The sequence below is a fragment of the Mustelus asterias genome, chromosome 20 (genome assembly GCF_964213995.1).
Source record: "Mustelus asterias chromosome 20, sMusAst1.hap1.1, whole genome shotgun sequence".
Classification (NCBI taxonomy): domain Eukaryota; kingdom Metazoa; phylum Chordata; class Chondrichthyes; order Carcharhiniformes; family Triakidae; genus Mustelus; species Mustelus asterias.
In genome coordinates, this window is record NC_135820.1 from 41,211,571 (window position 1) to 41,227,704 (window position 16,134).

At 46.9% G+C, this 16,134-nt stretch overlaps 1 protein-coding gene across 4 annotated transcripts in view; it reads right to left on the minus strand.

The window, feature by feature from the left end:
* The window catches only part of bcas1 (brain enriched myelin associated protein 1), a 103,439-nt gene that overhangs the window by 23,580 nt on the left and 63,725 nt on the right, over window positions 1-16,134 (minus strand). For all 4 annotated transcript variants that reach the window (XM_078236431.1, XM_078236429.1, XM_078236430.1 and 1 more), the window contains 3 exons: window positions 5,851-5,913; window positions 2,392-2,559; window positions 881-901 (listed from right to left, as the gene is read on the minus strand). In XM_078236431.1, coding sequence (XP_078092557.1) covers window positions 881-901; window positions 2,392-2,559; window positions 5,851-5,913 — 252 coding nt within the window. The remainder of the gene's footprint in view (window positions 1-880; window positions 902-2,391; window positions 2,560-5,850; window positions 5,914-16,134) is intronic.

A 16,134-nucleotide genomic window follows, 5' to 3' on the forward strand; every position in this document is an offset into this window, starting at 1 on the left:
CTGGGTGGGATTGTGGTCGGTGCCGACTCGATGGGCCGAATGGCCTCTTTCTGTGCTGTAGGGCTTCTAAGTTTCTTCTAAAAGCAGTCCACTTAATTGGCACCCTATCCACCACCTTAAAGATTCACACCCTTCACCATCAATACACAACGGCAGCATTGTGTACCATGTATAAGATGCACTGCAGCAACTCACCAAACCCATGACTTCTACCACCTTGATGGACATGGACAGCAGATGCACGGGAACACCACCTCTTGCAAGTTCCCCTCCAAGTCACTCACCATTCTGACTTGGAAATATATCGCTGTTCCTTCACTATCAAAAATCCTGGAACTCCCTCCCTAACAGCACTGTGGGTGCACCTACACCACGTGGACTGCTGTGGTTAAGCAGGCAGCTCACCACCACCTTCTCAAAGACAATTAAGCATTGTCAGGAAACCCATCCATGAAAGTTTACAGTCACACTTCCGCTGCAGCGAGGTCGGAGAATTTGGCACCCACCCAAATCTCTGTTCACTGCAGCGGGATGGGAAAATCCAGCTGACATGAATGGAGTTAATATTCCGGCCGTGGTCTCCCAAAGGGAAAATTAGAGGAAAAATGGTACTTAACGTGATATAAATTCTGCCATTACACTAACATTCACAACGGTCTCTACCATGATGGGTTTAATACAATTATAGTACAGCACAAAAGAGTAAATTCAGCGCTTACAGGAAATAATTCCTTTGAATGGAGTGCAGCTTATGGCATTGGAATTGTAGTAACTGGTCTCATCTTTGACACAAGTTTCCTATGACTGAGTCTCTCGGCTGCCTTCAGGGGATCACAGAATTTACAGTATATAATTAACTCACCTGCTTATTTTCACTAACCTGTGGCACTTCCTTGATGGTCTGAATGAAGAAAGAAGAGAGCAAAATGAATTGATCATTAAAGGAGATTTTATGTTGTTAAATGTAGAAGTAATTTAATGCCTTTGTATCTGGGAGGTGCAATGGCATTGAGCAATGCGCAATGGTCTCTGCCACAGAACAGGGATCTTTCTGAATCCCACTTAGGTCTGCAACTGAGTAGAAATAGGACAGCCACATGCAAGACTGAATATTCAACACATACTTAAAATTTTGTTCATCAACAATTACACTTAAACTTCTTGTCATGTCTTTGTAAAAGGAAGTGAATTTTGATAATATTCCAATTCTCTTCCCGCACTAAGTGCTAAGGCAGTTTTTGCTTGTAATTCCTGGAACAGGTTGCTAATCTGTCTTGTAACTTTAGGGTCACCACTCCGTATCAAGCATGGCTGACCAGGAGTCTCTCCCGCTCTTATTGTCAGCCCTTGATGTGTTGGAAGGATTTACAGGTTGACAATCAACCTGTTTGGCTGGGTTATGAATGAACCTTTCTTGGCCATCAAGTCCTGCAGTGGGACTCAAACGTGGAGCTTCTGGCTCAGAGGTAGGGACGTTACCACTGTGTCACCAGCAGCACGGTGGCACAGTGATTAGCACTGCTGCATCACAGTGCCAGGGACCCAGGTTTAATTCTGGCCTCAGGTGACTGTCTGTGTGGAGTTTGCACGTTCTCCCCTTGTCTACGTGGGTTTCCTCCAGGTGCTCCGGTTTCTTCCCACAGTCCAAAGATGTGCGGGTTAGGTAGACTGGCTATGCTAAATTGCCCCTTAATGTCAGGGAGACTAGCATGGTAAATAGGTGGAGTTACGGGATAGGGAGGCCAAATGGCCTCCTTCTGCACTGTAGGTACTCGATCACAAGACCTCCTTGATAATATTCATGTGAGTTTAATAAGATCCTCACCTTTATCAGATTTATTTGTGCCAGTGTTCTTGAGGCATGTGCAACATTTTGACCTAACTTGAACTACCACTACACATAAAGGGTAATTCATAAGAGGTAGTCCCAGCTGGGAAGCCGCGTTTGAAAGGAGTATGATTCAGCGATAGGACTACAACACTGGTGTCTACCACCTAACCCTATAATTTCAAAAAATCTGATGTTATTACTATAATTACTTTTGTTTTGAAGTGTAAAATTTTAGTGGCGGTCATTTGCTGGGTTTCTGATTGACAGCTTTTTCTACCTGTGTAGTTAATCTGTTTGTATGTATTGTGGTTAGTAAATGGGCTTGGCTTTTAGTTTGCCATTTGTTAAAGGTATCGATAATGAAAACTTGGATTCAAGTAGTTAGGCTGCTACATGCATATGGGATTGCATCAGGAAATTGGAATTAAGTATGTAAGTGAGTTGTTTCATTTGGTACTTCAGGACAGTAACATATATATGTACAAATTACAATATAGGAGATCATAGTAATAGCTGAGGGTTATCATTAAAAGTATGTTTAAAGTAATGAAATTACTGACCTTTTGTTTAAAGAGCTTTCCAAACGGACTTTGTGTTGGTGACTTTTCTAGTTTTGCTTTATCAGAGGAATCTGCACCATTTGTCTTGGATATCTCCTGTTCTGCTGCTTTTTGTTCGAATTTGTGGGATTTAGCTGCTGCTTCTTTGTGTTCACCATTTACTTTTTTCTAACAAAACAAAATGCACTCGTTTTTCATTATCACACTTGTCACTGCGATTGACCTCCAAACTGAGCTGACTGATAAAATCAAATCCCCCTTAAGATACCTTCAATCACCAAACATCACCATTCTGCTTCTGTTTTAGCTGTGTCGGCATCACAGACTAATGTCCATATACTGCCAACATTCCCATGGATAATGCTAACTAAACTAGGCATGACCTACTGATGTGTTAGTCCTGATAATGAAAGCTTTAAACTTTTTAAAATTCGTTCATGGGATGTGGCTGTTGCTGGCTGGGCCAGCACTTATTGCCCATCCCTAATTGCCCTTGAGGGGGCAGTGAAGAGTCAGCCACATTGCTGTGTATCTGGAGTCACATGTAGACCACACTAGGTAAAGATGGCAGATTTCCTTCCTTAAAAGACAACAGTGAGCCAGATGGGTTTTTACAACAATCAGCAATGATTTCATGGTCGTCTTTAGACATTTTATTCCAGATTTTTATTTTTAAATGGAAATAATTCATGGCAAAGTGATGAAAAAGTAACTCTGTAACAAACAACCACTTTTAGCAGAAGCCTCAAGTTTTTGATTTCTATCCTGAGTTATTGTACAATCATCTGTTTTGGCCATTGTTTTGTAAAGCATGGAAAACCTACCACAGGGGAGGCTGGAGAATTCCACCCTCTCTTTCTCTCTCTGTATATATCCAAAGTTCTCCTGGGTTAGGTAGATTGGCTATGCTAAGTTGCAATTAGTCCAAGGTGTGGAGATTAGTTGGATTGGCCATGATCAATGTGTAGGGCTACAGGGTCAGGGCCTAGGTAGGGTGTTCTTTAGAAGAGTAAGAAGTCTCACAACACCAGGTTAAAGTCCAACAGGTTTATTTGGTAGCAAATACCATAAGCTTTCGGAGCAGAGCTCCTTCGTCAGATGGAGTGGATATCTGTTCTCAAACAGGGCACAGACACAGAAATCAAATTACAGAATACTGATTAGAATGCAAATCTCTACAGCCAGCCAGGTCTTAAATGTACAGACAATGTGGTGGAGGGAGCATTCAACACAGGTTAAAGAGATGTGTATTGTCTCCAGACAGAACAGCTGGTGAAATTGTGCAAGTCCAGGAGGCAAGCTGTGGGGGTTACTGATAATGTGACATAAATCCAACATCCCGGTTTAGGCTGTCCTCATGTGTGCGGAACTTGGCTATCAGTTTCTGCTCAGCGACTCTGCGCTGTCGTGTGTCGTGAAGGCCGCCTTGGAGAACGCTTACCTGAAGATCCAAGGCTGAATGCCCGTGACTGCTGAAGTGCTCCCCCACAGGAAGAGAACAGTCTTGCCTGGTGATTGTCGAGCGGTGTTCATTCATCCGTTGTCGTAGCGTCTGCATTCTTTAGAAGAGTCAGTGCAGATTCAATGGGCCAAATAGCCTCTTCTGCACTGTCAGGATTCTATATGCTGCTTGGCTTGCTGAGTGTTGGTAGCATTTCCTGGTGTTATTTCTAAATTCCCACCCAGTTATGTATGGTTAATAATCTTGAAAACTCCCTCATTGCCATGGAATATCTTCAGTGTGATGCTAGCAGTATTTATTTGTCCAAATCAACATGCCTGAACAGTCAGCAAAATCAATCCCATCTTTGTTGCACATTGACTTATTTTTAATAAACTGTAAAAATTAACCACTTACTAACTTTTAAATTCATGGTGATGGGGTTGTTAAATTGGATAGCCTCTCATATAAGTGTAGGGATGGCAATGTACAATGAACCCTTGTTCATTGATTGAAATGCAGTCAGCACACAACTTCATACAATCTTTATATTACAATGATTTTTGTGGAAAGTTAGTGCTAATCTTATGTGCACTGACTGCCTGAATCAAAATAGCAATTTCCTGGCACAGCTAATTCTGACAAGCCCTGTAATGCCTAAAGCCAGACTACCCCTCTGAAAAGGGAGGTGCGCTATGGAAGTGCACTGTAATTGTGCTGAAAGTGAATCTGTCCTCAGTGAGGAATAGCAAAACCTGCCTCCGAATTCTCTGTTGCAACCCTTGGAGTTGGAGAGTTGTCCTGTTTTCTCAGGGGGGGCGTGAGGACATCCAGGCACATGGATAAAAGGCATAGGAACATGCGAATTAGGAGCAGAAGGGGGCCCCTCAGCACCTTGAGCCTGCTCCGCCATTCAATAGGCTCATGGCTGATCTGACTGTAACTGCAATCCCACATTCCTGCCTACCCTGATACCCTTTCACTCGCTTGTCACTCAGGAATCTATCTAGTTCTGCCTTACAAATGTCCAAAGAATCTGCTTCCAATACCTTCAGAGGAAGTGAGCTCCAGAGACTCAGGATGCTCTGAGACAGAGAAAATCTCCTCAGCTTTGTACAGAGCTTGGAGTCCGGCATGTTTTGCATGGAAGTGGTGGCCAACTCCATCAATACCTGTATGGACCCATGATGCAGCATCCGATGCCTGTTGTCGCAGCTTCCATTGCAGCACAAGTGCAACGCCCAATGTCCAAGTGCGGCAGTAGCTTAGGTTGCTGTTATGCAAGCCCAGGCTGCTATCACCAGAGCCGTAGATTGCAAGAGCATTTCAGGGTGTCACAGCAATCTCTTCTCCAACAGAGTACCAGGATTACTGAGACGTTACCCAGGAGGAGTGACAGTTGCTCCATTGAGCAAAAAGTGACTGTCCCCTCTCTCGTTCTCCTATCACTGCAAATGCTGCGAGTGCTCTTACTGTTGCCTTACTAGCTGAGTCTACTATCACCCATTCTGAGATGGTGCAGTGCACGGCTGTGCTTTCTGAAGCTACATCCTCCGAAACTATCAGCTATCTCCTTTACTGAAAGTCAGCAGCCATGCTGCAACCTCTGGGATAGCAGCACATAGCTGGACGAGCAGAGATAGTGCTACATGGAAGATGGGCGCCAAATGCAAAAGGGTGATTGACTTATATTTGGGAACAATATGGCAGGTTTTCATTTATAAATTTGGTTTGAAATGTTTTTTTTGGTGGTTTTTATTTTTGTGTTACAGCCAAAAAGGCATGATGATAGCGACAGAGGAAAGATAAAGTGAGAGACTGTCTGGGAATGGGGAACAGGGTTTTGGTTACTGGCTTTGCACTTAAGTCAGCTTTCCATGGACAGTATGGGCAAAAAGGGACTGAGCTCTTTTGCCTTTGATCTTCTTCATTTTCCTCATTATGCTTTTGCTCCTCAGCTGCTCACCTAACAATGGTATGTGGTACAAACGAAGGGGAAACAATAATACGAGGTTTACCTTGTCATCTGATGCCTGTTGTGAGTCGACCTCCGACTTGGAAGAAGATTTTGTTGGTGTCACCTATAATGAGAATTACACATTCTTTTATTAATTGCGCCTGGACAACCCCAAATTAGTTGAGTTTAAAGCTGATAATGACGTGCATCAGGGCTTCAGCCCCTGATGGACTGAGGCATGGGATGAGGTCAATTATAGGGAGGAAAATATGGGGTCTTTGTGATGGAGAGAAGGAGATGGAATGAGTATGGAGCTTGTAACAGGGACCAACAATAATTGTTTCTGGCTTCCCAATGTTTACCAGGAGAAAATGCATCTTCAGAACTGGGTGTTGGACAAACAGTCTGACAACAGAGAAGCAGTGCATGAATTGGGGCGGCACAATGGCACAGTGGTTAGCACCACTGCCTCACAGCGCCAGAGACGTGGGTTCGATTCCCAGCTTGGGTCACTGTCTATGCGGAATCCGCACATTCTCCGTGTCTGCGTGGGTTTCCTCTGGGTGCTCCGGTTTCCCCCCACAGTCCGAAAGGCATGCTGGTTAGGTGCATTGGCCATGCTAAATTCTTCCTCAGTGTAGGCGAATAGGCGCCGGAGTGTGACAAACAGCGGATTTCCACAGTAACATCATTGCAGTGTTAATATAAGCCTACTTGTGATTGATAAACTTTGTAACTTGAAACAGCTGGGTATTATCAGTATGCATGCAGAGCTTGAAGCCATGTCTTTGGATGATATTGCCAAGGGGCAGTGTGAAGAAGGGAAGGGAAGGGAGGAAGGTGGGTGGGTGGGTCCAAAGATTAACCCTTGTGAGTTCCAGAGAAAACAGACGAGATTTTCTGGCCTCTCCACTAACTGTTTCTCACAGTGGGAGGTGGCGCACTGTTCAGCGGCGGCAGGATCTTCTGGCATCAATGGGATTTCAAATTAACTCCACCATATATCACCGGGAAATGTGCTGCCGGCGGGACCGGAAAGGAAAGTCCCGCCGGCGGGACCGGGAAGTCCTGCCGGCGGGACCGGAAAGTCCTGCCGGCGGGACCGGAAAGTCCTGCCGGAGGGACCGGAAAGTCCTGCCGGAGGGACCGGAAAGTCCTGCCGGAGGGACCGGAAAGTCCTGCCGGAGGGACCGGAAAGTCCTGCCAGCATGAACAGCCGGAACGCTCTGACTAATGGCGTGGTTTACAAGAAAATCAATCACAGGAAGTGAGAGAATAAAAGGATATATTCCTTAACGACAAATAACAACAGAAATTGAAAGTTCATCAACCTAAAACAGTACCTCTGAGCAGGATTTTCCAGGCCCGCCCAGGTGTGATTTCTGGTGGCGGAGGCGACTTGCCATTGGCTGCTGTTGGGATCTTTTAGTCCCACAGATGTCTGTGGCGTTTTGCATGGCTCGCCTGTCCTCCTGCCAGTGAACCAGTAATGGGGAAATCACCTTCAGTAGGACTGGAAGATCCTGCTGGTGGGAAGAGGTGGAAAATCCCGTCCTCCGTTTTTCTCTCTTCAAAGACACTGCCAGATCTGCTAAGGATTTCCAATATTTTCTGTCCCTATTTCAGATCCAGCATCTGCAGTATTTTTGCTTTGGGAACAATACAAGTTTTCTGGGTGGCAAAGTCCCAACAATGGATCTCTAGGTCAACATCCATTCCTCAACAGACATCGCCTGTGAGTTTGTGTGGTCTCCCAGCGTATAGATGAACTAAAATGCTTGCCAAAAAAAAACATTGATTATACTTCAAATAAAAATTATTTGACCGTGAAACAATTCTTCTTTCTTTTTATCTAAGGGATTTAATTGAAAATTACTAGTTTTATTCCATTTTATTTTCAGGCCTTAAGTAAGGCATATCTATCAACATTATGTGTGCTCGGCGCGAAGGCAGGTTGTTGGCTCATAGTCTTCTCCATGACGCTCTGTCCTGTGTCAGTTTTTTCATTTCCCAATAACCTCCTTCGATTTTCAAGCCATCCATTATTCATGTTCTCTTCCTCTTTTTCCTTGAAATCTTCTCTCCATCATGTCTCTTACTAGTTCGTTCCCTCAAAAGATGTGTGTTATCCCAGTCTCTCTGCCTTTTCCTAATTACATTTAGCAAATGTCATCATTTATACATTCTCCTCAGCACCTTATCAGTTGTTACTTTTCCTGTCCAGCTGATCCTTTGCATTTTCCTCCGAACACACATTTCAAAGCTACACAGTAATTGGGCTCCTCTATCTGTAAGGTCCAAGTCTCATATCCATACAAAGTAATACTCCAAATCAAGCTCTTTACAAGTTGCTTCTTGAGTTTTTATTCACCTTTCTGATTAGCTTTCTCTTCTCACTAAATATAAACTTTTCCATTGCTATCTTTGTTGCACCTTCCACCTGCAGATATTATGGCTTGGTTTCTTTTGGAGCTGCCCAAGCTGGAATCTTTCAGATCCACTGAAAGTTAATGGACTTTTGGCTGGCTTGCCACACACATTGTAGCCCTCCACCTCCCATCCACCTGCCCTGGACCGGGATGTCCTCATGTATGCTTCCTAAACACTCCAAGTCTTGTACCAATGCCGATTTTTTTCCTTCAATGAATATATGAATACTTCTTGATAATTCAGAGATTACACCTTTGGTTTTGCTAATGTTCATTTTCATTCCAAAGTTCATTCCTGCAGTCACTGGTCTATCTACTCATTCTTGGAATCCTTCTCCTGTGTTTGCTACAAGTGTTTTGTCAGTTGCAAATTTATCTATTGTTATCACTCACCCCCACACATACCCACCCTAACCAATCTTTATGGCAGATTCGATGTCTTCAAACACAGCTTCTGCATAGACATTGAAGAGGACGAGTGATAAACAAAACCCTTGCTGAACTCCTCTTTCAATTACATGTGGTTTCAACTTCCTGTTGGCTACTCTTGCTGTTGCAGTGTGTCCCATATACTGATGTCTTAAGAGTCGTTTATCCCTCCACTTTACTCAAATGCCTTTCAGCACCTTCAAAAGCTTAATCCAGCCAACCAGTTCAAATATTTTTTGAAATCTACAAAGCAAACATATACTTCCTTTCCAAACTCTGAACAGTGTTCAGTCATTAATCTTCTAACGCTGATTGCTTCTCTTATCCCTCTTCCTCCCTGGAATCCAAACTGGTCATCTTCGATTCAGTTTTGTGCTTTCCCACCCACTCTCTGTGACGATTTTCAACACAATCTTCAACACTTGGAGAGTCAGACTAATTGTACTATTGGTAAAGCAGTGCAAGTACAATTCACATTGTTACTGGCACATAGTTACTGGAACTATGTGCAAGAGACAAGATACCCGAATGCTCTTCAGTGTTAATTTACAAATTTAATCCATGGACACACTGATAATGATATGGAAAACATATATTTATATAGAAACAGGTAAGATTTCTGACACCGAAGGAGGCCAGTTGGGCCATCCTGTCTGTGCCACCCAAAAAAGTGCTATAATGAGGAGACCATGGAGTACAAAGAACAAAAAACAAAGAAAATTACAGCACAGGAACAGGCCCTTCGGCCCTCCAAGCCTCCAACGACCATGCTACCTGACTGAACTAAAACCCCTTACCCTTTCTGTGGTGAACCATCGTTGGTTACCACTGGGGGTTGTTCTTATGTTACTGTTGGGTTAGGGTGTTGTCACTGTGGGGGTTGTATAATGTTGTTGGGTTAGGGTGTTTACCTGTGGTAAATGTTATTATGGCACATCCCGGTGGGGCCCCGCCTCCGGGGGAGAGGTATAAGACCCTCTGCTCCGGCAGGACCCATCCAGTCTGAACTGGTGTACTCGTGTTAGTTAGTTCCATTGTTTGCTAATAAAAGCCTTCAATAGCTGAAGCCTTGTTCCTCGTGCTTGATTGTCGCGCATCAATTTTATTAGCAAACATAAAACTCTCAACAGTAAAAAGGGAGTATGGAACAAATATTAAAACCAGAACGTCTGGCGCTGGACTCACGTGCGGTCGGTGCCGCTAACACCTTCAACCACTGGTGGAAGTGTTTCGAAGACTACCTGGCAGCCTCTGTAGCTGTTACTACAGACAACGACAAACTCCAGGTCCTCCACGCAAGGGTAAGCGACATGATTTATCTTGCGATTCGTGCGGCCACCACTTACCCGAGGGCCATCGAGCTCTTGAAGAAACGATACACGAGACCACCCAACGAGATACACGCTCGTTACCTCCTCGCTACACGACGTCGGCAGTCGGGCGAAACCATGGAGGACTACGCCAATGAGCTCCTGCAGCTTGCCAGGGGTTGAGATTGTAAAGACGTATCAGCCGAACAATATATGTACGACCTCGCCCGAGACGCGTTCGTAGCAGGGGTAGGGTCCTCGTACATCCGGCTTAAGTTACTGGAGAAAGGGAACCTCAACTTGACCCAAGCGATGGAGATGGCTGAGATGCTGGAAGCAGCGTCGAAAAGCTTGGTTCTGTACCCCGAGGACCACGTGGAGACAACGTGGCAAGAGCAAGCTCAAATCCCTCCTCGCCCCGCGGGCTCGCGCTCCCATATCGATCCGACGACGGCGGCAGCTCCAGGCGGCCAGCGATGCTATTTTTGCGGTGGGGCCAAGCATCCACGGCAACAGTGTCCTGCAAAAACGGCAATCTGCAGCCAGGGTGGTAAAAAGGGCCACTATGCTAAAGTTTGCAGGTCGAAGTCCAAAAACGGCAGTGCAGCTTGTAACCCTCCAGAGCGGAGACAATCTCCTTCGGCGTCGCAGTACCCACGAGGTCCGACCACGTGCGAATCCAGGACGGCGCCATCGTGGCTGACGGAGGAGGAGGAAGACCACCAGGAGTCGCTACGTTTGGCGCCCTCACCCACGTGCGATTCATGGGGGCGGCCATCATGGTCCACGACGACTAGGAGCGACCAGCAGGGGTCCTCAGCATCAACATCGGCTGCATGCAGTGACGCCCAGGGGCCAACGGTGGCGTCGATCTCCCTGGACCAGACAAAGCACCACAGGCTTGATAATTCCATGATGAATATCAAGGTAAATGGTCGTACTGTGTATTGTCTGTTTGACAGTGGGAGCACCGAGAGTTTCATACACCCTGACACTGCAAAAAGGTGTGGACTCCGGGTTCTACCTGCCAAGCAGACAATTTCCATGGCATCACGGTCCCGGTCTGTACCGATCCAAGGACGGTGTATGGTAACCCTAGAGGTACAGGGCACAATTTACGAGCAATACAGGCTCCTTGTGTTACCTCACCTTTGTGCGCCAATTCTCCTCGGACTAAATTTTATGGTCCACATGAAGAGTGTGATCCTACAGTACGGTGGGCCACTCCCTTCACTGGCAGTAGGGAATCAGCCGCAGCCTCCAAATTGCCCAAAGCGCCCCGCATGCAATCTTTCCACTCTAAAAATCACCACACCTTCTTTATTTAAGAATCTGGTACCAGGCTGCAAGCCCATCGCTACTAAGAGTAGGCGTTACAGCGCTGAAGACCGGATCTTTATTAGATCTGAGGTTCAGCGGCTCCTCAAGGAAGGGATCATACAGGCCAGTGCTAGTCCGTGGAGAGCGCAGGTCGTGGTAGTTAAAAGCGGGAACAAACCTCGGATGGTCATCGACTACAGTCAGACCATTAACCGTTATACGCAGCTGGATGCGTATCCTCTCCCGCGCATTTCTGATATGGTCAATCAGATTGCGCAGTACCGAGTGTTCTCTACCATAGACCTTAAGTCCGCCTACCATCAACTCCCCATCCGCCCAGAGGACCGACAATACACGGCTTTTGAGGCGGATGGTCGTCTATACCATTTTCTCAGGGTTCCATTTGGTGTCACCAATGGGGTCTCGGTCTTCCAGCGTGCTATGGACCGAATGGTGGACCAGAACGGGTTGCGGGCTACCTTCCCGTACCTGGATAACGTCACCATCTGCGGCCATGACCAGCAGGACCATGACACGAATCTCCAACACTTTCTGCGCACTGCATCTCGCCTGAATCTGACCTATAACAGGGAGAAGTGCGTATTCCGTACGCGCAGGTTAGCTATCCTTGGATACGTGGTGGAAAACGGGGTCATTGGCCCTGATCCAGACCGTATGCGCCCCCTTACTGAACTTCCCTTGCCCGCTAGCACGAAAGCACTGAGGAGATGCCTCGGGTTCTTTTCGTATTATGCGCAGTGGGTCCCCAACTACGCGGACAAAGCCCGTCCGCTCATCAAGTCCACGACCTTCCCACTCACGCCGGAGGCCCAATTGGCCTTCAAGGCTTTGAAAAGCGACATTGCGAAAGCCACGATGCACGCGGTGGATGAATCCATCCCTTTCCAGGTGGAGAGTGATGCATCTGATTTCGCCCTAGCCGCCACACTAAACCAGGCAGGCAGGCCCGTCGCGTTCTTTTCCCGCACCCTTCAAGGCCCCGAAATTCGGCACTCAGCGGTGGAGAAGGAGGCTCAGGCCATTGTGGAGGCAGTCAGACACTGGCGCCATTACCTGGCGGGGAAGCGGTTCACTCTGATCACGGATCAACGATCTGTGGCGTTTATGGTCAGTAACACGCAGAGGGGCAAGATCAAGAACGATAAGATCTTGCGGTGGAGAATTGAGCTCTCCACCTATAATTACGATATTATGTATCGTCCAGGGAAGCTCAATGAGCCCTCGGATGCCCTCTCGCGCGGAACATGCGCCATCATGCAGGAGGACCGCTTGAAGGCCCTCCACAATGACCTGTGTCATCCTGGAGTCACCCGACTCTACCACTTCGTAAAAGCCCGCAACCTGCCCTACTCGGTGGAGGATGTCAGGTCAGTGACGAGAAGCTGTCGGATTTACGCGGAATGCAAACCGCACTTTTATCGACTGGACCGGGCACAATTGGTCAAGGCCACTCGCCCTTTCGAGAGGCTGAGTGTGGATTTTAAGGGCCCCCTTCCTTCAACGGACCCGAAAGTCTATTTCCTCAATATAATAGATGAGTACTCCCGGTTCCCGTTTGTTGTCCCCTGTGCGGACACGTCGACTGCCACCGTGATTAAGGCATTCAGTGAGCTTTTTACCCTGTTCGGGTACCCCTGCTACATACATAGCGACAGGGGCTCGTCGTTCATGAGCAACGACTTGAGGCAATTCCTGCTCTCATACGGGATTGCCTCTAGTAGAACCACGAGCTACAACCCTAGGGGTAACGGACAGATGGAAAGGGAGAATGCTACAGTCTGGAAGGCTGTCCTACTGGCGCTGAAATCCAGGGGCCTTCCAGTCTCCCGTTGGCAGGAGGTCCTTCCAAATGCGCTCCATTCTATCCGCTCCCTCCTGTGTACGGCAACCAATGCTACTCCCCATGAGAGGATGTTCTCATTCCCTCGGAAGTCGTCCTCGGGGATCTCATTACCAGCCTGGTTGACGTACCCAGGACCCGTCCTTCTGCGGCGACATGTGAGGGCCCGCAGGTCCGACCCCTTGGTCGAACCGGTCCAACTCCTCCACGCCAACCCTCAGTATGCCTATGTGGCATATCCTGACGGGCGAGAGGACACAGTCTCCATTCGAGACCTGGCGCCCGCAGGGGACGTAGCAACTCCTGTCGCTCCCATACCCCCTGTCACGAATCCCCTATTACTTATTTCTTCCCCAGACGTGGCGCGGTCAGCACTGGGACCAGTGCATAACAGTTATGCTCCCATGTACAGCTTGCCTGAGACTCGGAGATCGGCGCCACCACAGAAGGTTCCAGGATCCCCTGCACCATCGCCTCACCAGGGTCAACCGGCCCGGGAGTCCTTGAGGGGACAGCCGGACGCTGTTTTGGAGAGAACACCACCGCAAGCACCTGCTCCGGTGTCGCAACCGGTGTTGAGGAGATCACAGCGACGGTGCGGTCCTCCAGACCGTCTGGACTTGTGAATTTTGTACATATATGACCTGTTTCTTTGCACCCCGCCGGCCTTTGTTTTTAAAGGAGGGGTGAATGTGGTGAACCATCGTTGGTTATCACTGGGGGTTGTTCTTATGTTACTGTTGGGTTAGGGTGTTGTCACTGTGGGGGTTGTATAATGTTGTTGGGTTAGGGTGTTTACCTGTGGTAAATGTTGTTATGGCACATCCCGGTGGGGCCCCGCCTCCGGGGGAGAGGTATAAGACCCTCTGCTCCGGCAGGACCCCTCCAGTCTGAACTGGTGTACTCGTGTTAGTTAGTTCCATTGTTTGCTAATAAAAGCCTTCAATAGCTGAAGCCTTGTTCCTCGTGCTTGATTGTCGCGCATCACTTTCAGCGACCATATCCTTCTATACCCTTCCTATACCATTTCCAGTAATGATGATGATATTGGACAAGTAGTCCAGAGGTCCAGGCCATTGCTCTGGGAACCTGTCACGGCAGCCAGTAGAATTTAAATTCAGTTAATAAACCTGGAATAGAAAAACTAGTTTCAGTCATAATGACCATGAAACTATTGTTGATTGCGGTGAAAAGCCGTCAGGTTCACTAATGTCCTTTAGGGGAGGAAATCTGCCGTCCTTATTTGGTCTGGCCTACATGTGACTCCATATCCACAGCAATGTGGTTGATTTTCAACTGACCTCTGAAATGGCCTAGCAAGCTATTCAGTTCAAGGTCAATTAGGGGCGAGCAAGAAATGCTGGCCTTGTCAGTGACACCCACATCCTGTGAAAGAATAAAATTAATCTCACCCACTTTCCAGCTTTTGGTCCATAGCCCTGCAGATTACTGCACTTCAAGTGCATATCGAAGGAATTAAAAAAATATATAATGGGAGTTTCTGCCTCTGCCACAAAAAAATTCTCAACCCACTTCGACCAACTATGTAAATTTATTCCTCTGGGTATTGGCCTCTCTGTTAATGAAAAGAAGTCTTTCCTAACCATTCACAGACCCGACATCATTTTATACACCTCAATTAAATCACCCCTCAGCATCCTCTGTTTCAAAGAAAACAAGCCCACCAATTCAGTCTTTTCCCGTACCTAAAATTCTCTGTTACTGGCAACATCCCGGTGGATCTTCTCAGTGCCCTCTCAAGTGTTTAACGTTTACATTTAAATGTCTAACTTTAAAAAAAAGCAACAAAAGAGAATTGACCCTGCATTGAAATTGGTGTAAAGTGGGCCTTGGATTCCTGAATTGACTTTATGCTCCTTATATGCCTGCAGGATATAGAACATAGAACAGTACAGCACAGTACAGGCCCTTTGGCCCTCGATGTTGTGCCGAGCTTTGTCCGAAACCAAGATCAAGCTATCCCACTCCCTATCATTCTGGTGTGCTCCATGTGCCTATCCAATAACCGCTTGAAAGTTCCTAAAGTGTCCAACTCCACTATCACAGCAGGCAGTCCATTCCACACCCCAACCACTCTCTGAGTAAAGAACCTACCTTGGACATCCCTCCTATATCTCCCACCATGAACCTTATAGTTATGCCCCCTATTAACAGCTACATCCACCCGAGGAAATAGTCTCTGAACGTCCACTCTATCTATCTCCCTCATCATCTTATAAACCTCTATTAAGTCGCCTCTCATCCTTCTCGCCTCAACCTTTCCTCATAAGACCTACCCTCCAAACCAGGCAGCATCCTGGTAAATCTCCTCTGCACTCTCTCCAGTGCTACCACATCCTTCTTATAGTGAGGTGACCAGAACTGCACACAATATTCCAAATGTGGTCTCACCAAGGTCCTGTACAGTTGCAGCATAACTCCACGGCTCTGAAATTCAAACCCCCTGTTAATAAATGCTAACACACTATAGGCCTTCTTCATGGCTCTATCCACTTGAGTGGCAACCTTCAGAGATCTGTGGATATGAACCCCAAGATCTCTGTTCCTCCACATTCCTCAGAACCCTGCCGTTGACCCTGTAATCCGCATTCAAATTTGTCCTACCAAAATGAATCACCTCGCACTTATCAGGGTTAAACTCCATCTGCCCTTTTTTGGCCCAGCTCTGCATCCTATCAATGTCTCTTTGCAGCCTACAACAGCCCTCCATCTCATCCACTACTCCAACAATCTTGGTGTCATCAGCAAATTTACTGACCCATCCTTCAGCCCCCTCCTCCAGGTCATTGATAAAAATCACAAATAGCAGAGGACCCAGCACTGATCCCTGTGGTACACCGCTTGTAACTGGTCTCCAGTCTGAAAATTTTCCATCCACCACCACCCTCTCTTCTATGAGATAGTAAGAAGTTTAACAACACCAGGTTAAAGTCCAACAGGTTTATTTGGTAGCAAAAGCCACACAAGCTTTCAGA